This window comes from Haliotis asinina, chromosome 13 (assembly GCF_037392515.1).
Source record: "Haliotis asinina isolate JCU_RB_2024 chromosome 13, JCU_Hal_asi_v2, whole genome shotgun sequence".
Lineage (NCBI taxonomy): Eukaryota > Metazoa > Mollusca > Gastropoda > Lepetellida > Haliotidae > Haliotis > Haliotis asinina.
Genome location: NC_090292.1, coordinates 39,091,066 through 39,113,824, shown reverse-complemented (window position 1 = coordinate 39,113,824; position 22,759 = coordinate 39,091,066). Strand labels below are relative to the sequence as shown.

At 38.9% G+C, this 22,759-nt stretch overlaps 1 protein-coding gene across 1 annotated transcript; it reads right to left on the bottom strand.

Moving 5' to 3' along the window:
• Nucleotides 1-1,638: 1,638 nt before the first annotated feature.
• On the bottom strand, nt 1,639-17,265 carry LOC137259326 (uncharacterized). The gene is made up of 4 exons (XM_067797008.1): nt 17,153-17,265; nt 15,581-15,730; nt 2,877-2,954; nt 1,639-2,175 (listed from the first exon to the last, which is right to left on the bottom strand). The coding sequence occupies exons 1-4, from the start codon at nt 17,220-17,222 to the stop codon at nt 1,703-1,705; spliced, it is 771 nt and encodes a 256-aa protein (XP_067653109.1). The 5' UTR covers nt 17,223-17,265; the 3' UTR covers nt 1,639-1,702.
• Nucleotides 17,266-22,759: the final 5,494 nt, after the last annotated feature.

Genomic DNA, 22,759 nt, shown 5'->3' with positions numbered 1-22,759 from the left:
GACTCCTAGCCACATTTTGACCACGTCATTGCTGGCTTCCACGCGACTGATTGTGAATGACGGGAATGCCTAACCCTTGGTTCGGACCTGGCAAACGATAATTGGTGTTTGGATCGAGTTTGGCTCTGTTCGATACATTGTCGGAAGCTGAGTGCTTATGTCTTTAAGGATCGGTCTTATCATGTAATACACGTGGAAATAAAACACAGACGGACAGTTCGTCGCAACGAGTGTCGCCCAACGTGTCGCAGACCAAACAGCAAAACTGAATTGATTCTAACAAAACTGGATCGTGTTATTTAACCAAATGTGTACCATTTTACGATCGTTATCGAAATCCCATAATTTTCAAGCACGTCGATGAATGATACTTTGAAATGCAGCCCAGCCGCATTCACTACGATTTCCAAGTGTGTTAAATCGGAAGCTTATGTTATCGCCTCCCACGATGGAACAACATCAACTACAGCAACAACAAGGTCTTCATCAGTGGCGTCCGCAACTCCATTACAGAGCTGCGATGAAGGCTTCAAACCCGTTGGAGCCGAACTCAAAATGAATGATTCAACAGTACAGTCGTGTTAACCAGCAGCAGGATAAAGTCTTTGAAACTCAGCTGGCCATTAGCGAATATGCTCCGGTTGCAGTCGGACAACCATTGTCACGGGTACGAAATTACCTGACCTCGTTCCGAAACGTGAACTGTGCATTCTTCTCGAGCAGCTGAGCACGACAGACAACATTCAAGGTACATGCCTGTCCATGCTGCTGAGAGCCATACCGGTGAAAACAGAAAAGTATAACGGCAGAACCAAATCATTTTCATCGTGGCAGTACAAGAAATTAACGTGATGCACCATCTTGAAAGCATCGGTTTTAGATGTAAAACATAATCCAGTGAATATAGGATACCTCAGTGTGATCCAGCACATAGGTGACAAACTGTATGCGTTGTAACGGAAAACAACATTAAGAAACCTATCAAAATCCCCGACTTTGGTGGCAGCAGTAACTTGTGATATCATCGATACCTCGGGAGCAGACAACGACACTTGGTGTGACTGGGAGACTGTGACTGTGGCAGACTGGGAGACATAAACAATATCAAGCACATGGTCGGCACTCAAAACAAGCTGTACAATTCAATGATTTAGCCAGCATCCTAGAAAAGGTGCCCGCGTATCCCCGAAATAATGACACGGTACCACGTTTGCTTTGTTTACGTGCAAATTACATCGCATAGCATTGAAACGCCACGAAATTCTTATTCTAGCCAAAGCAAAGTTAACACAATAGACGACCATATTTCCACCACACTCACGCACAGCAAAACGTTTAATTAATAAAGCTTTACCGAGGCCTTTGTCAAACCACTATTTTGCTGACAAACGCAGCAATTCATATGTGCCTCCATGTGCCGAATTTCACACATTGTGACCATGTGTACATGCCTGAGAATACCTCATACACACATCCAAGCTATGTGTTATGTGTATACTTGTGTCGTCTTCATAATATCATTCTCAATATAATAATTAATCCACATTTTACGTAAACCACCTTTGCATAGGCAAATCCAGAAGAAAGCATGTCGTGAACAGGATCAGAATGCTACGATAATAGCTGAAACATTCCACATTTCTTTGATGCACCCACATTTTATTTATTCACGTGCATAACAGTGAAACATCACATCTGTGTTTTATTTCGAGCAAACAGTGCATGTCAACTCCCAGTTATTCTTGTAAGGAGGACATGGCAGGGAACCACAGGCACCTTCAACAAGATACAAGAGTTGTCCATTCTTGTTTTCATGGCCACTTCTGTCCTTCTCTGCGTCTCCATCAACACACAGGTATTCACTAGCACCGTGAGTATAATGACCACCCATCAGATACCCTGTGTACTCTACATGCCACCCAGGAAAGCAGGACAACCTGGCAGGCACCATGATGACGCTTGTCTTGGTTCTACTTCTACAAACGGCACACGGAACGTCGTGGTCATGAAGGCGTTTGAAACTTACGGAATGCTCATTGGTTTCATATTCTGTACCATATATGAGACCTTGACCTTGATATCCAGGAGTGTAGTTTCCATATTCAGGGTTGTCTGGCAGACACAGGATGTTAGCAGGTCCAGACTTATGAGTGTAATGATTTCCTCCAGCTATACCTGTGATAATAGCATGACAAACCTCAGCAATCCATGGCGAACATAATCCATATCAGTATTTAATTCTCTCGATGTTCACTGGTATGTGATATCATGTTAACTTATTTAAGCAAATCTGCATTATCGAAAAATCACCTCTGAAATAAGGTTCATTTTAGATAACGCTTTTAAAAACCGTGTATGTTTTAAACATCACGAATGTTTACTCTGAGAATGAAATGTGACATCTGCATACAAGTCCTCCCTCGTCAAACTCAATATAGAGGACGTCCATAATACACTTTACAATTGGAGCAGTGTGATAGCCTAACGTTTATTTTCATGTCTTCTCGTCACGCCCCCTCATAGGCACAATGCGTGAAACCCATTTCTAGTGTGCACTGCCGTGCTATTGCTAGAAAACTACTAAAAGTGGCACATCCGTATTGTGATGCTATATTGTTTTAAATTAAACACATCGAACAGTTGAAAACGACAGTGCTACGTTTGAAGCCATACCAAATCTCTCCGGTGGCGTTATTTCCTAAAAGGTTGTACTGATCATGGAAATTATGCATTCAAACAACTATCAAAACACCCTACACTGTTACAATAACTTGCAGAGAATAGGTGCGTGAATTAATTATATAATCTTGAAAACACAGCTCCTCCTCATTCGAAAGTGCGTATGTAAGAAACGGAGGATCTCGGATTTGTATTACCTTTATATACAAGCTGAGCTTTGGATGGACATTCGGTTTTTCCCCATCGGGTGTAGACAGCACCACCTTTACCCTTCACTGTAACACAGATCCAAGCACAAAATGGGTATACACTTATAGATTTTTATATTTACAGCGTGTGTTAAACTTTGTCGAAGATGTAAAATAGCGCAGTCCATTTACGACACATACGCACACTCATGGAACAAAACCGTTGTATGTTTAATATCGGGTTGTGGTTATAAAACACTCAACAAAAGCTATTTTGATATGTATACATTAGTGTAATGACACTACTATAGTGCAGTTGTATGACACAATTGATATCACTGACATATATAATCGGTTCATTTGTGAAGAGTCAGGCTCTTGGTAACAGTATTTCTTAAAAGTTAAAAAATCGTCGTGTTTGTTCGAAATATAAATCAGTGTGAAAGAGTGAGTGAGTGAGTGAGTTAGTTTATGTTTAACGTCAATATCCTAGTCATATCGTGACGAGAACATTTAACATTTAAATCAAATATATAAATGTGATAGAATCTTTCAACGAAGGACAGTAAAACAACTAGAATATCACAGTTTGACTTAGAACTAGCAGGGAAATCACTAATATCACTATTTAGACAATACAGTATAAAACAGACTATAGATCGCCAACAACAGAAGGTAGATCACCATACTAGGGACCATGAGGACTTACAGTACCTTTGCTACCTGCATGGAGTCCAGCTAGATTTACACCATTCCTCCAGTTGCTGACGATTGTACGAAATGTTAGCCAAAATTAAAATAACAGGAACACTATGATTAAATACTTGGTAGATTTAAATTTACTGTGACTGTTTTTGGACTAACGTACCCTCTCAGGAGGACACTAATTTTACAGAACTTCAACCCCCTTTGAGGGTACAGCCACTAACAATTCAAGTTACTAATCCAAACTACCATTCATTAAAATACATCTATTTACACTACATAGTATTCAAAATTCAACCAAAAATCATTTAAAAAACCCCAATAATAAAATGAGAACTAACGCTGGTAAAAAGATCCTTAATTGTTTTAAATGTAAACTACTTATCCTTTGTGATATGCTTGACCGTGACTCTCTCATCACAAGGGATACAAAATGGAGGATCCTCACCTTTTAAAAGGTATGAATGAGTATATCTGGTATGGCCAATACGACATCGTCTTAGAATAAACTCTTCAAATCTGGAATGACAGCCCAAGTAGGTGTAACCAATATACATATATAACCAATATGTAGTTTATTCATACCTACTTGGGTGTCCCACTTCTGCATCAGATCACGGATGTAAGTTCTAATGGAAGCTTTGTAATCAGATTATGGAATAAGATGTGGTGTCACAGATTTGTTGAGTGCTGCCTTGGCAGCAAGATCGCCCATTGCGTTACCGGAAATGCCTACGTGGCTGGGTAACCAACAGAAGACGATGTCGTATTGGCCAGTAGCAAGTTTATTATAGAATTCAGTAATCTCAGTTAAAAGTGGATGTTTACAAGAGATATTTTTAATAGTCTGAAGGCAAGAGAGTCGGAATACATTATATACTGTTTATGTTTAGGATGTCTTTCAATATATTTAAGAACCGTTAGTATGGCGTTTGCTTCAGCTGTAAAAATAGAGCTGTTATCTGGAATTTTAGAAGATATTGTTCTCGATCCAATGACAGTGGTACTAGCTACTGCACCACCGTCCTTGGAACCATCTGTAAATAAGGGTTTGTAATTGCTATATTTGGTTTTTAATTGATTATATTCTTGTTTATATTGTAATTCATTACTTTCTGATTTTTTTAATGAAGTTGATGTTTTAGGGAGGGGGGAGGGAAGAAAACGGGAGAGAGCATTGTTTTGATTCTAGAGGTGGAACAAGAGAAGACTTCTTGTCGTGCAAATTCTCATTCATAAAGCGGATTGAACACACAGTTATAGGCAGGGTTAGATTTCTTAGGATATTATTTAGTATAGTATTGTAAAGACAATTTTATACGGCGTTGAGTAAGAGATGGTTCATCAGCCTCAACGTAGAGACTGGCAACAGGTGAGGTTCTGAAAGATCCAAGACAAAGTCTTAGGCATAGGTGATGGACGGGACCAAGAAGTGTAAGGTTGCTTTCACAGGCTCCACCATATACAATGGAGCCATAATCAAGTTTAGATCGTACCAGTGATCTGTATATTGATTGATCTGTAGATTGATCCCCTCCCCACTTTGAATTTGAAACAACCTTTAACAAATGTAGTGCCTTCAGACGTTTCGCTTCAAGGGATTTAATAATGTGTGGTAAGAAAGTTAAACGAGAATCTAAAATTAAACCTAAGAACTTGGTCTCATTTACAACTTAGATGGGAGTACCATTTAAAGATAGTTCAGTGTCCATATGCGGCTTATATTTTCTACAAAAATGTGTGCAATTAGTTTTGGATTTAGAACCTTTAAAGCCATTTTCAAGACACCATTTATTTCTTTTTTCTTTCAATAGTGTGCATATTTTTACCATGACAAGAAATATTACAATCATCCACAAATAATGGTCCATCAATGGACTCATTTAAAACCTGAGATAAACTGTTGATCTTAACACTAAACAAAGTGACAGACAAAATACTACCTTGAGGGACATCCTTATTGTAATGATCAGACAGCGTAGAACCCACTCGGACTTGAAATTGCCTGTCTCTCAAAAATTGATCGGCCTCTCAATCCAAAGTCATGTAAATCCTTCAAAATACCATGCTTCCAGGGCGTATCATAAGCTTTCTCAAGATCAAAGAAAATTGATACCGTTTATTTACTATTGCAGTTTAACGAAGGATTCTAAGCGTACTAGATGATCAATGGTACTGCGATTTTTCCTGAAACCACATTGAATATTTGTGATAAGATTGTTGGTTTCAAGATACCAAACTAATCTATTATTCATCATACGTTCCATGGTTTTCCAGACACAGCTAGTGAGAGATATCGGTCTGTAATTCGACGGATCTGTATGGTCCTTGCCAGGTTTTGGTATTGGGACTACAATGGCATTACGCCACGATGGAGGAAATTTTCCAGACGTCCATAGTTTGTCGAATATATCTAAAAGTGCCATAAGACATGGTTCAAGCAAATGTTTCAGTAGCTGATAATGAATATTGTCGTCATCTGCTGCAGTGTCATGAGTTAGCTCAAGAGCTGTATATAACTCATGTAAGGATAACACTTCATGATAATCTTCTCCATTATTTGATTCAAAATTCATTTTTTTCCGTTTTGTTTCTGATATTTCTGAAACTCAGGGACATAATTTTCTGATAAAGAATTTTTGGCATGAGTTTCGCCAATTTTATTCGCAATTTTAGATGTGTCAGTTATTAAATTATCACCATCTTTGGGATGGTGAACTGAAGATTTTGAACCTTTACCTTTAATTCTTTGAACCATGTTCCATACCTTGGACATTGGCGTGCGCGAAGTATTTCTGGAAACATAGTTCCTCCAAGATTGCCGTTTGTTTTGTTTGAAGGTACGACGGGCTTTCGCATTGAGGATTTTAAACTTACTCAAGTTGTGGACAGTTGGATGATGACAGAAATAATTTTCTGCCATTTTCCTCGCTTTTCTGGCTTGCCTACAATCGGGATTGAACCATGGTTTCCGAACATGTGGAGCAGTAGAGGACCTTGGTATACATTCATCAGCTACTTCATATAAAGTGTCAGAAAAAAGCTGAATAGGATCAGTTACATCACGGAAACACCGCGGCCGCAGTTTAGATGTGCATAACGTTTCAAATAACGACCAGTCTGCTTTGGAAAACTTCCATCTTGAATAAGATGGAGAATAAGATGGATTTATTGCTGATAAGATAGTTGAAAAGTGGTGACTTCCACAGAGGTCATTGTGGACTGACCACTCAGATTCATTTAGTAGAGAAGAGTCTGCAAGAGACAGATCCAGAGAAGAGTAGGTGCCAGTTGCAGGGTGCAGATAAGTGCTTGAATCATCATTGTATATACACAAGTCATTATTGGCTATAAAATCTTCCAGTATTTTACCTTTAGAGTTTGTATTTGTACCACCCGAAATGGGGTTATGGCCATTGAGGTCACCCATTATGATACAAGGTTTAGGAAGCTGGTCATTGAGAGCTTGAAGATCAGACTGCTTAAGAAGGCGGAATATACAAAGAGCATAGTGTAAATGTAACGTGATGAGTTAGTCTCACTGCAACAGCTTGAAGACTACTTGTGAGTGTTACAGGACTATGGATAACATCCTGTTTTACAAAAACTGAAGACCCTCCAGTGGCCCTGTCACCTGGAGGTGAAAAGTGATTATATGCAATGAACTGACGTAAATCAAAGGTGTCTGTCTGCTTCAGATAAGTTTCCTGCAGACAGAAAACTGATGGTGCAAAATCCTGGACAAGTAGCTGTAAGTCGTTGGAATTGGTCCTTAAGCCTCTACAGTTCCACTGTACAATATTTTTGGAATGGATTATCGTTCGTACGGGTTGATTTTGGATCTACCCCGCACTTTCTTTTAGGGTGACAAGCTGTGCGCCCTTGATTGGACGTTTTTGGACACGTCCATGTTCTCAAGTTATCCGTATTTGTTATACAGCTTAATTCTGTTTTCAGATCCTTTTAGGGCTCTGCCACTTTGCTTTTTGAAGAACCAGGCATAGGTTTAGTTTTTCCTTCAAGAATTTGTTGTACATTTGACAACGACTGAGACCTTCCAGATGGCTGTGATGATGAATCATGATCTGAAGCTGACCCTGATTGACGTTTTGACATGCGAGGAAGTAGCTCAGCAGTCTGAGTGGATATAGTGGGTGAAAAAAACTCTGGGGAATCGGTGTGCACCCAAGTCAAGTTTGTTTGAGCAGCTGAAGAAGACTTAGAAGCGTTAGAGGATGGTTCAGATGGTGGTTTGGTTTTTGAAGCATATGTTTCTTGTGGATCGCATCTTTGGACAAGTTGTTTTGCTTCGGCAAAACTAATATTTTGAGTAAACTGTAACTTGTTTATTTCCATCTGGTACCTCCAAATCGGACACTCTTTCGAGGAAGAACAATTGGTGCATTTGTTGTAATTACTGTCACTATCTTCTGTTGTGTGGATCTTCTCACCGCAGTAAGCACACACAACAGACAATGTGCAGGAATTTACACTGTGACCGTACTTTTGGCATTTGAAACATCTTAATGGATTAGGAATAAAAGTTTCCACCTTGATGTGACTGTAACCAGCCTTTATTGAATTTGGAGCCGTTGGAGTCGAAAATGAGAATAAATAGGTTTTGGTTTGTTGGATCTGGTTGTTTTTCCGGGTAGTAAAACGTTTGACAAATAACACACCTTGGTCCTTCATCTCTGCAGCGATGTCAATTTCCAGCATATCAGCAAAAAGTCTATTACAGTCTCTCACAATACCCTTACTAGTGTTCAGTTTAGGGTGAGCAGAGATTGACACTAGAATGCCGACAAATGATTTTGTTGAAAGGAGGTTGTTTGCCTGTTGCTTCCTACTGTACTCAACAAGCACAGAGCCTGTTCGTAAACGTCTAACGTTTTTAACATCACCTGCAATGCCCTGTATGCCTTTTGATACCGCAAAAGGGTTCAGATTTAAGGGAGTGTTGTCAGTGGTCTCAATTAAAATAAACCGTGGCCAGTGGTCAGTGGATGTGGACAGTCCTTGGTCTTCAACATCAGGATCAGTAGTATCAAGAGTGAGTGAGTGAGTTAATATTTTACGTCACATCGGCAATATCGCAGCCATATCGTGACGAGAACAACTAATATGAAAGTCAATTATATGTCTACTATAAAACCTGTCAACGAAGGACAGTAAAACAACTAGAATATCACAAATGGAATTAAAACTAGTGTGGAAAGTTAAAAACAACATCACCATTGGGACAATACACTTTAAAATCAGGCTATAGATCGCCCAAAAACTGAAAGTAGATCACCATACTAGGGACCATGGGGACTTACAGTACCTTTGCTACCTACATGGACCCTAGTTGGATTTACAACATCCCTTCAGCCGCTGGCGAGTGTACAATATGCTAGCCAAAATTGAAACAACAGGAATACTGCGATTAAAAACCTGGTAGAATTAAATTTACTATTAATGTTTTAGGACTTACGTACCCTCTCAGGAGGACAATAATTTTACAATACTTCAACCCCCTTTGAGGGTACAGCCACTAACAATTCTAGTTACGAATCCAAACTACCAATTATTAAAATACATCTTTTTACAGAAACATATTGCTCAAAATTCAATAAAAAAATCAATTTCTTTTAAAAAACCAAGAATTTATTGAAAACTAACGCTGCTAAAAAGATCCTTCATTGTTTAAACTGTAAAATACATATCCCATGTGATGGAGAATTCAAGCAGGAAATGCTTGACCGTAACTCTCTCATCACAAGGGATACAAAAAGGAGGATCCTCACCTTTCAACAGGTACGCACGAGTATATCTAGTATGGCCAATACGACATCGTCGTACAATAACCTCTTCAAATCTGGACTGACAACCCAAGTGGGTATAACCAATGTAAGGTTTTATCTCATGTAATTTATTTATACCTACTTGGGTGTCCCACTTCTTCTGCATCAGGTCACGGATATAACACCTAATGGTGGCTTTGTAATCACTGTAAGGAATAGGCAGTGGCGTCACAGATTTGTTGATTGCTGCTTTAGCACCAAGGTCAGCCAATGTGTTACCAGAGATCCCTACATGGCTGGGTAACCAACAGAAGACGATGTCGTATTGGCCAGTAGCAAGATCATTATACAATTCAATAATTTCTATTAAAAGTGGATGTTTACAAGACATATTTTAACAGCCTGAAGGCAAGGAAGAGAGTCGGAATATATTGTATACTGTTTACGTTTCGGGTGTCTTTGAATATATTTAAGAGCTGTTAATATGGCGTTAGCTTCTGCTGTAAAAATAGAACTATTGTCTGGTAATCTAGAAGATATTGTTCTCGATCCAATGACAGTAGCACAAGCAACAGCACCACCGTCCTTGGATCCATCTGTAAATAAGGATTTATAATTTCTTTAATGTTAGGTCAACTTGTGGCCTAACCAACTGCCAAGGAGGAGAAGAAAGAAGACGGGAGGGAGCTATATTTTCCAGCTCAATGCTAGAAGCAGCAAGAAATGGCTTAATTCTGAGCCCCAGAGGCGAAACAAGGGAAGACGTTTTGTTATACAAATCCTCATAGAGAGGATTAAAGACACAATTAAATGCGGGATTAGACTCATTAGAAGCTAATTTTGTAATGTATTGTAAAGATAGTTTGATACGACGTAAGTTGAGAGAAGGCTCATCAGCTTCGACGTATAGACTGTCGATAGGAGAGGTTCTAAAAGAACCGAGACAAAGTCTTAGGCCTTGGTGGTGAACAGGATCAAGTAGTTTTAGGTTGCTTTGACAAGCTCCAGCATATACGATGGAGCCGTAATCAACTTTAGATCGGACCAGTGATCTATATAAGTGAAGGAGGGTAGTTTGATCCCCTCCCCATTTTGAATTTGAAACAACCTTTAATAAATCGAGTGCCTTCAGGCATTTGGCTTTAAGGGATTTAATATGCGGCAAAAAGGTCAAATGTGAATCGAAAATAAGTCCCAAGAACTTGGCCTCCTTGACCACTTTGATTGGGGTACCACTGAAATATAGTTCTGGGACTTTATGGGGTTTGTATTTACGACAGAAGTGTATACAATTGGTTTTTGATTTAGAAAAGTTGAAGCCGTTTTCAAGACACCATTTATCTATTTTGTTTAAACACAGCTGCAGTTGCCGTTCAATTGTATGCATATTTTTACCACGACAAGAAATATTAAAATCGTCCACAAATAAAGATCCATCTATTAAATCGTTTAAAACTTTTGATAGACTGTTGATCTTGATGATAAAAAGAGTGACTGACAAAATACTGCCTTGTGGAACACCCTGATCCTGATTGTAATGATCAGACAGGGTAGAACCCACTCGGACTTGAAATTGCCTGTTATTTAAAAAGTTTGCTATGAGTTGAGGCAAACGACCCCGCAAACCGATATCATGTAAATCTCGTAAAATGCCATATTTCCAGGTTGTGTCACATGCTTTCTCAAGATAAAAAAATATAGACACAGCATGTTGTTTATTAATCAGCGCATTTTTAACAAATGATTCTAAACGCACTAAGTGATCAACTGTACTTCTGTTTTTACGGAAACCACTTTATATGTCTGCTATAAGGTTATTTGTTTCCAAGTACCAAACAAGTCGATTATTTGTCATGCGTTCCATGGTCTTGCAAACACAGCTAGTTAGTGAAATAGGTCGATAATTGGACGGATCCGTATGATCACGCCCAGATTTAGGTATTGGTACTACTATAGCGTCACGCCATGAGGGAGGAAGGTTATCCGATGTCCAAATATCACCAGACATATTTAGGAGAGATTCTACGCAGGATTCTGGTAAGTGTATCAGAAGTTCATAACGTATGTTTTCAGCTCCAGTAGCAGTGTCATGAGCTTGATCAAGAGCAATATGGAGTTCAAGAATAGAAAACGTTTCATTATAATCTTCCCCATTATCAGAATTGAAATTAATAGTTTTCTTTTCTTCTTGTTTTTGATATTGCTGAAATTTTGGTACATAAGTTGAAGAGGAAGAGTTTTTAGCAAGGGTTTCACCTAGTGTATTAGCAATATCTTATTTATCAGTAAGCAATTCATCTCCATGTTTAAGATGATGGACAGTAGATTTAGCACCTTTGCCTTTGATTTTCTGGACCATGTTTCATACCTTGGATATGGGTGTCCGAGAATTTAGTTTGGATACATAATTTTGCCAAGATTGGCGTTTGTTCTGTTTAAAAGTACGCCGTGCTTTAGCATTTAAAATTTTTAATTTATTTAAATTATGCACCATAGCATGGCGACGGAAATAATGTTCTGCTTTTTTCCTTGCCTTCCTAGCTCGTTTGCACGCATCGTTGAACCATGGTTTTCTTATGTGTGGAACTGCAGAGGACTTTGGTATACACTCATCAGCTATGGAATTCAGTTCATCAGAAAAGCATTTAATAGCATCGGGAACGTCAATGAAACGTTGAGATTTAAGTTTTTCAGCACACAGTGTTTCATATAAAGCCCAGTTAGCCTGTTTAAAATTTCGTCTTGAAGATGGAGGAACATCGGATGGAGTTACAGCTTTTAATACAGTAGGAAAATGGTCACTTCCACACAGGTCATCGTGGACTGACCATTCGAATTGATTAAGTAGTTCTGAATTTGTCAATGACAAGTCAAGAGCAGAATAGGTCCCTGTCCCAGGGTGTAAATATGTGTTGGAACTATCATTATAAATACGTAAATCATTGTCAGAACAAAAAACCTCCAACAACTTACCTTTAATGTTTGTAGTTACACTACCCCAGAGTGGGTTATGCCCATTTAAATCACCCATTATAATACAGGGCTTCGGGAGTTGGTCATACAGGGCTTGAAGATCAGTTTTATCAAATGTCGAAGACGGCGAAATATAGAGTGAGCATAGCGTAAACGCTACATGTAAAGTAATTCTCACAGCAACAGCCTGCATATTAGTAATAAGTGGAACAGGGCTTTGAATAACGTTTTGTCTGACTAGAACGGATGACCCGCCAGTGGCTCTATCACCCGGAGGTGAAAAACAATGATATGCATTAAAATGACGAAGGTCAAATATATCTGTTTGTTTTAAATATGCCTCTTGGAGACAGAAGGTGTAACATCTTGGACAAATAGCTGTAACTCATGTAAATTAGTCCTCAAGCCTCTGCAGTTCCACTGTAAAATATTATTGGAATAAACTATCTTTTTTGGGGATTGGAGGGTGGGGTGGATGTATCGTGGGGATCTACCTCGCACTTTTTTGGAGGTCGACAAGCTATGTGCCCTAGAATAGACGTGTTCCATGTCTTCAAGAGACCAATATTTTATTGTGACCCTTTAGGGTTTCTGCCACTTTGTTGCTTTGAAGCAGCAGGCTTTGGCTTAGGTAGTGATTCCTCAGTCTGTGATGATATATCAGGGTACAAAGGCAATGGAGAGTCGCAATTTACCCATGATGATTTTGGTATTTTAGAGCTAGACTCCGATGATGTTTTTGCTACTGTAGCATAACTTTCTGGAAGATCAGACCTTTTTACCAGCTTGTTTGCCTCTGGTAAAGAGATATTTTGAGTAAATTTTATTTAGTTTATCTCCTTTCGCTCTTTCCGAGTAGGACACTGCTTAGAAAAAGATGAATGGTCGCCTGAGCAGTTGGTGCGTTTTATAAATTCACTTGTACAATCTTCTGTTGTGTTTATTTTCTCACCACAGTGAGCACACACAACAGACAATGTGCAAGTAGTCACACCGTGTCCATATTTCTAGAATTTAAAAGACCTGAGCGAGTTGGGGATGTAGGTGTCAACTTGAATGTTACAGTAGCCTGCCTTCACTGATTTGGGCGCATTCGGAGAGGAAGAAGTAAACAGATACGTATTGGTTTTGATGGTTTCATTGTTTTTCCGAGTTGAAAAGCGCTTGGCATAGACCACACCTTGATCTTTCATTTCTGATACTATAACAAGGTCTGACATATCATCAAACAATCGATCCCGATCTCTGATTTATTGTTCATCAGGTTGGTTGATTGTTGTGTTTTCCCGCATTCAAGTGGCAGCGCACCCGAACGTAAGTGTCTAATGTTTTTAACACCCCTAGCAATACCTCGAATACCCTTGGATAGAGCAAAGGGGTTCAACTGTAACGATGTCTTGTCAGAAGTCTCAATCACAAGGAAACGCGGCCAATACTCAATCGATACAGACGGCCTGTGGTCAGTATCAACAGTGTCGATATGTGGATGTTTTGGGGGGATTTTATGTTGGGATTTCATAAGCCAGGGTTAGTGTAATACGATTCATCATCCGAGCTCCCGCTCCCCATCCACCACGGAGTATCACAAGGACAATGCTAAAGCAAGTTGGCCTCCAGCTTGCACCACCAAGGATACCCGGATGATATACTCCAGCAGAATTATATATAATTAATCCACCAGATTGGCTCATGAGCCACCGCCTTCTGGGCATGGGACTCTAGGCAAAGTTCAGAACTTCAAAAATGCATTTCAAAATCAGAAAAGTCCGATGAACAAATAGACCAAGACCAAAATTAAAAGTCCAAATAAAATTTGTGATATATTTAGACACACACAGGGCCGCAACGGGTTTGTGGACCAAATATCCCCCCTCATCCACAACGGGGGTGAACGGCTCTCAGCTTTACCCAGCACCCACCTCGAGGAGGTGGCCGTTAACGGGTGCCCGGTGAAAGAAAACAAAAATCATATCAGACGGTTGAAATGTCACTGTTACCTATTATAAGTCCAATACATTCTGTTTCAAGTGGCACACGTCGTATTTCAATTGTCAATATGGAAATCCACCTGACAGTTAATGTCCGCAAGTCCTTCTATTCATGGAAGTGGAAGATAATACTCATGGATGAATGCACTGCGTTCACTATGTTACCGTTCACTATGTTACCGTTCACTATGTTACCGTTACCTGTTTTGAATCGCACCTTAAAATGACTCTCTTTTTTGCACTTGTTGAATGGAGTCGGGATATGGGAATGTTTGAATCTGTTCACACACAGCGGCAAACTGCTGACCACTTTAATGTGATTCAGAGTGCTACTGGCAGATTGTGACAAATCTAGGTCAAAGTCTGTGACAATGCAGGTCCGTGGAATATGCATATCGACCAGGTCGCTCCAAAGTCACAGTACACCAATATGGTAGACACACGACTACCATTGCGTTACCTATCACATTCCTTAATGCAGAAGATCATCAGACAGAACTCTGTATATATCCAGGTGTACTGTTCGTCGACGTTTAAAGCAGCCGGGTTCTGCTTTAGAAGACCTTCATTTGTTCGTATACGTAATCACTAACATCACGTCACACGCAGGCGCTCTTGAGATGGAATAGACATCAACGTCACAGATGAAAGAAAATTCAGTTTGCCCTTCGGCAAGACTGTGTCCAAGCATAACCGATTTGGTGGAGGTTCAGTAACTGTTTGTGTTAACTCCTACTGGGCGTACTCGACTACACTTGGTTAACTGTAGTTTTATTGAACAGCTTTATAGAGACGATATAGTAGTATTTTCCTACAAACTATGCATGGCGTTTGTGTTCGATCCTCTTTACTGCAAGACAACAAGGTTAGGTCTCACTGGGTCACACGAGTGTAGAGCGGATGGGGTGACATGTATTGTTGCCAGACAGACGACAACCCAGGTCACCCAACACCAGTGCATTTGTAAGGACGTAAGCAGAAACTTGCAAACAAGGTGCACCTGTGTCTTGGACAGGAGAGTATGGTGCACAGAAAATTAAATGACCGGCCGCTTCATGTTTTCATTTTAGATGGTTAGTCTCTATAACTGATGTTTGCCAGTGCTAAAAGTTTTGTCAGTATGTCACGATGTGTCACACTTGTCACCATATCAAACATTATGATAACATTCTTAGTTCTAGTATTTCTGAGAAACGTTTCTTCACATGTACTATATAAGTTCTTTAAGTCAACGGAGAAAACAGAAAACAAATTGTCCTACCAGAAACCGACGTTTCCTGTTCCGTGTTCAGCATCTGCCGCAACTCGTTCAGGAAAGTCCGAGTGGCAATACATGGTGTTGAGGTTGGCAAAACCCGCGAAGTAGTGTTGTGAATCGCCCTTTCTTGTGGACCATCTGTCCTGGCTTGTCCTGAAGTGCAGACATGGCAGTCAGTACACTAGATTTCAAATGCACGGAACTAGTGAGTTAGTGGACTTTCATCATTATAGATATCACTGTGTGACTGTAAGCAACTGACGGCGACATGGATGTTCAGTATTTTAGATGTATGCGGTAACGAGGACATAAGGCTGCTAGAATATGTCACATGCACTGGATAAAAGATCTTTCAAGATATTGTTCAAGCCTTGGCAGAAACTGTTGTCATCTAGATTTATGAAAGTACAGTTTGATCGAAAAGGAGACCATGTCCAATATTACTTGAGTTTAAGAGATGACTTGCAACACAAATAGTAAAATGTTGCTGCACGAGACATTTGTCCTCTTTATTTCCCACCATTCACTTGCTGACTTTAGGAAGCGATCACACATTCTGCCTGTTCTAATAGTACTTTACACCTCTATATTTAAACGATGTAGTGGCGTACTCCTTACGCGTTCTGCAGATTCCTACATGTGTATGAAAAGTATAATTAATCCACCTGAGTACAAACACTGATTTTTTTTATGGCACGAGACATACAAAACACAATATTTAACCGCCTTTTTTACCGATACTTGAATTTTAAGTACCTAAGATCGTTGTTGTCTGTGAGTAAATGGCGTTCAAGGGTTTGTTTCACCCAAGTAATCAGCATTAGATTCAAAGGTGGCTTATTTTGTGTTAAAACTGAACGATTCGCTTCAACAGGTCAACAAAACATAGAGTGCACCTCCGATTTAGCAAAAAACAGCGCTATTTGTTGCAGTGAACCACACAACTATCGAGCTGATATAAAAAAGTACTATTCCAACACGTTTCAATGTTGTGAAAGCGTTTAAAGCAACATACATATTAGATAATCAAGGAAGGGATCAAACGTAAATATCATCAAGCGATTAGCGGCACCATCCTCACTTGCAGCATCGTTGGTGGTGCCCATATTATGAGTATCACTGGTCATAAGAGAGTATCCTCTACAACACAATTAAAGATGGCCCTTTCAGGATTCTCGTAGCACATAATATCTTGTGTGAATCGGGCACATAAGTATAAAATCACTGACATTTGTTCACATCACCATGACATATTTCACACGAAGTATGAGTGATGCATGACGGAACTGGGATTGGATCCACTATTTATCACATTCAAGGACGACCAATGGTAATAGGATTTGAATTAAGCTAACATGTCTTCGAAACACATTGTGCGCAGGCACGTATTGAAAATACGTTTCATCAAATATTAGTACTACAGAGATGGTTATTAAGTAGACATACAAAATTATGTTAACAACCTAGATTATTTTTTCACTTTGAGCATACAAAGCAACACCAACAAACGAACAAAAGCCAACACTCAAACAAACACACTGACGAAAATGTAAGTTTCAAATTGTTTCAACTTACCGAAAGATACTGTAGTCTGTGAAGCAAGCAAGAGGCAGGCTGCCAATGCTGATATTCGTATCGTCGCCATATTCGGAAACTCAAATCACCCGAGTATGAATTCATATTAATATGTTTTCCTTCCCGGATCTAACACATTCTTCCCGGTACTGGCACCTGTATTGCCCCGCACTCACTATTATCAGTTGAAACCATATCCATGCAAACATACAACATCAGCACTCGGAAATTACACGTTTGCAATATTTCAGCCTTATGGTGACTGATGACAGGTTATATGTTTGCTATAGATGAAGGTAAATCACGAAACTCCCTGGACAAAGGACAGTAAAATAACTAACTAGTTTTATTTCAAACTAGTACTGAGCTCTAAACTTTGCACATAACAATAGAATATTAAGGCAGGCTATATATTTCCACCAGCTGAAGGTAGATCACAATGTTTGGGACCATGAGGCTTAGAGTACTTTTGCTTCCTGCAGGACCCTAGCTGGATTTAAGCCACCCCTTCCGCTATGAGAAATTTAGATAATCTAGCCACAAATTTGAAGAACATATGTGTCATGATTGATACTATTGGTAGGTTTGAATTTACCTCACGTAACCTCTTAGGAGGGCAATAATTTTACTATACTTCAACACCCTTCATCTAATATCATATCATTTAATATACATTTTCTGATTGTGAACAAAAACAATTAACAAAAACTTATAAGCGTACAATTGCGAATCAAATGTGCAATATTTTTTACTTAACGTTCCACGAAACGAAACATCTGTGAGACCGAACTCAGAGCGGGTGGGTGTGCACTCTAGCGTATCAAAGTCTTTTCATTGCCTGGTTCACTTGCCGATACACTGACGGTTCATTGTGTGTGTATATAGAGACGATCTGTTTGACTGGCATTTTAGAAGTCTGGTGAGTGATAAGATAGTATGATTCTTTATGGGTAACATATATTTATTAATTCATTTATTGTATACGATCAGGCTTTCTATCACTATCAACATCTTAAGCATGGAAACATTTTAGTTTTCACCGTACCCTCAGAGCCAGGCACCTAATCGCCAGAACACAAAGTCAGCTGCTTAACCCCAAATGTGACATATGTTACATTTGAACACTTTCTAAAATGGCACAGTGCAATGTACGTTTTTAGATTTCAACATTGATTTGGATATCTAGAAAAATAATACAATGAAGAATAATAAGTAGCAAAAGACAAAATCAGAATCTTAAAAAGATCCTAACCAAAGTAAAATTTACTTTTAAGAAATTTACGTTGAATTGTGTCCAGCTGTAACAGAAATAACTTTGGATAATGTCAACATATTGTTGAAGGACACTCTTTAACTTTCACGAGACACGGAAGTTTTTTATGTAAAACAGAACTGTGATTGTTCTTCCAAAAATATAATGTACTCTGTCATCGCGTCCTTCAAACAGAAATTGTGATTCATCTCTGAAGCAGATTCTACGCCAATTCGATAGGTTCCAGGTCTAAATGTTTGTGTATCACTGAACTCGATGTCAACGATGTTATTGTCGAAGCACGCGGCCAAGATAAGGTCTTCTTGCACGAGACCAATGGCGATATGATGACTGGCTTCACTTAGACCTGGGATGCTGCGTTCGTCAACAATATTCCAAATACAGTGACTAATGGACAGACTGCGATTAACCTTTCATACCCATCATTGAGACTATTTGATTCCCAACGTTCACGTGCATTGCATGTGAATTATGTATTCTGTGACACTACGTGCCAGTACTGAAAACCATGCTGTCAAATACGCCGTCGGGTATTTTATTCGGTAATTTGGTATTCGGTAGAAGAGATGTTCCGGATCCAAAGACAGCTGCACTAGCTTAGGCACCACTGTCCATGGACCCTCCTTTGTAATAGTTATATTTAGTTTTAAATTGAGTTTATTCTTGTTTATATTGTAATTAATTAGTTTCTGATATTATTTAAATGATGTTAATGTTATGTGGCCAAGGAGGTGAAGAAAGAAGAAGGAGCTATCTGCCAGCAATAACGTTATACAAATCCTAATACAGAGAATTAAAGACACAATTAAATGCAAGATTAAACTAATTAGAAGATAATTATGCAATATATTGTAAATATAGTTTTACACAGCACTGGGTAAGAGAAGGTTACGCGGTAAAGACTGTCAACAGAAGAAGGTCTAAAAGACCCAAGACAAAGCCTTGGTGGGGGACAGAACCACGTAGTTTTAGGTTGCTTTGACAGACTCCACCACATACGATGATCTCCTCTCCACTTTGAATTTGAAACAACTTTTAACAAATCGAGTGCCTCCTGACATTTTGCTTTCAGGGTGTAATATGTGGCAAATAGGTTAAGTGGGCACATGGTCTCCTTCACAACTTTGATAGAAGTGCTATTTAAAGAGTGTTCTGGGTCTTTATGAGGTTTGTATTTACGACAGAAATGTAGACAATTAGTATTTGATTTAGAAAATTTAAAGCTGTCTTCAAGACACCATTTCTTTATTTTGTTTAGGCACAGCCATAGTTGCATCTCAGTAGTATGCATCCTTTTCCCACGACAAGAATTATTCAAATCATCCACAAATAATGATCCATCGATTGGATCGGTCAAAACCTTTGAAAAACTGTTAATCGGGATACTAAATATGGTCAGAGAGAAAATGCTGCCTTGGGGGACACCCTGATCCTGACTGTAATGATCAGATAAGAAATGATTCCAAATGCCGTAAGTGATCGACAATACTTTGTTTAGGATGATACGATTGTTTAGGATGGTTTTGCATACAAAGCCAGTAAGAGATATATAGGCCTGTAATTGGACGGATCCGTATGATCACGTCCAAGTTTAGGTACTGGTACTACAGCGTCACGCCACGAGGGAGGAAATTTAACTGATGTCCAAATATCATCAGAAATATTCAAAAGAGTTTCTAGGCAGGGTTCTGGTAAATGCTTCAGAAGCTGATAATGTATGTCATCAGCCCCTGTAGCAGTATCGTGAGCTTCCTCAAAAGCAGTATGGAGCTCATGAATAGAAAAGAGTTCAATATAGTCTTCCACATGATCTGAATTGAAATTAATAAACTTCTTTTCTTGTTATTTGTTTATATTGTTGGAATTTAGGCACTTATTTCGAAGATGAAGAATGTTTAACACCATGTGTATTCGCAATATCTAATTTATCAGTCAGTAACTGATCCCAATTTTTAAAATCGTGTTTGCTAGATTTTAAATAAACTTTTAATTTTAATTCTCTGTACCATGCTCAACACTTTAGACATGGGCGTTCGAGAATTTATTTTGAATACATTGTCATAATCGTAATGTTTAGTCCTTATAAGTCCGCATAAGAATTTAAAAATGTGAATTTATTTAAATTATGCACCATGGGATGGCGACGGGAAAACTGTTCTTTTTTCCGTGCTTTCTTAGCTTTTTTGCACTCATCATTTTTAACCATCAACCATGGTTTTCAGATACGTGGAATTGCAGAGGACCCCGGTATGCAGTCATCAGCTTTGGAATTCAGTCCATCTGAAAAAAACAACAAACAAAAAACATGTAACAGCATCAGGAACGTCAATAAAGTTTTGGGATCGAAGTGCCTGTGTATAAACTGTATCATTAATCCGCGTGAGTACAAACATTTATTTGAGTGAGTGAGTTGATATTTAGCGTCACATCGGCAATATCTCAGCCATATCGTGACGAGAACATTCAACAATGAAAAAGAGCATATATGCATTATAAAAACCCGTCAACGAAGGGCAGTAAAACAACTAGAATATCACAATTTCAATTAAAACTAGCATGGAAAGTTAAAACTAATAGCACGATTTAGACAATAAAATATAAAAACAGACTAGATCGCCAACAACAGAAGGTAGATCAGCACACTAGGAACCATGGGGACTTACAGTACCTTTGCTAACCTACATGGACAATAGTTGGATTTACACCATCCCTTCAGTTGTTGCGATTGTACGAAAAGTTAAAAAAGTAAAAGTCTTTGAATATATTTAAGAGCTGTTAATATGGCCTCAGCTCCTGCTGTAAAATAGAACTGTTATCTTGTAATCTATACGATGTTGTTCTCGATCCAGTGACAGTGGTTCAAGTCACAGCGCCACCGTCCTTGGACCCATCTGTAAATAAGGATTTATAATTGCTATATTTATGTTTCAATTGATTGTATTCTTGTTTATACTGTAATTCATTCGTTTCTGATTTTTTAAATGTCGTTAATGTTAGGTCAACTTGTGGCCTAACCAACTGCCAAGGAGGAGAAGAAAGAAGACGGGAAGGAGCTATGTTTTCCAGCTCAATGCTGGCAGCAGAAATAAGTGGTTTTAGTCTTAAACCAAGAGGCGGAACAAGAGAAGATTTCTTATCGTATAAATCCTCATACAGAGGATTGAAAACACAGTTATATGCAGGGTTTGACTCATTTGAACATAGTTTTGTTACATACTGTAAAGCTAATTTTATCCGTCGCTGCTCAAGAGATGGTTCATCAGCCTCGACATACAGGCTGTCAACAGGTGAAGTTCTAAAGGAGCCAAGACAAAGTCTTAGACCTTGATGATGGACTGAATGTAATAGTTTTGAGTTGCTTTTGCAGGCTCCACCATAGACAATGGAGCCATAATCGAGTTTCGAACGCAGGAGAGATCGATATAGATGGAGAAGGGCAGCTTGATCCCCTCCCCATTTAGAATTTGAAACCACTTTCAACAAGTCAAGTGCTTTCAGGCATTTAGTTTTAAGTGACTTAATATGCGGTAAAAACGTTTAGTGTGAGTAAAAAATGAGACCCAAGAACTTAGCTTCCTTCACAACTTTAATCGATGTGCCATGGTTTATATTTACGACACAAATGTATGCAGTTAGTTTTCGATTCAGAAAATGTAAAGCCGTTTTCAAAACACCGTTTATTAGTCTTGTTTGAACACAACTGTAGTTGCCGTACAGTGGTATGCATATTTTTCCCATAACAAGGAATATTAAAATCATCCACAAGTAACTATCCATCAATTGAATCGTTTAAAACTTTTGATAAGCTGTCTATATTTATACTAAAAAGTGTGACTGACAAAATACTGCCTTGTGGAACACCCTGATCCTGATTGTAATGATCAGACAGGGTAGAACCCACTCGGACTTGAAATTGTCTGTCATTTAAAAAATTGCCTATGAATTCAGGCAAACGACCTCGCAAGTCGAAATCAATATAAATCTCTCAAAATGCCATACTTCCAGGTCGTGTCATAATTCTTCTCAAGATCAAAAAAGATAGACATAGCGTGTTGTTTATTAATCAGCGCGTTTTTCACAAATGATTCTAAACGCACTATGTGATCGACAGTACTTCTGTTTTTCCGGAAACCACATTGTATATCTGTGATAAGGTGATTTGTTTCCAAGTACCAAACAAGTCGATTACTTATCATGCGTTCCATGGTCTTGCAAACACAGCTAGTTAATGAAATCGGACGATAATTGGATGGATCCGTGTCATTGCGTCCAGGTTTAGGTATTGGTAGTACTATGGCATCACGCCATGAAGAAGGAAATTTCCTGGAAGTCCA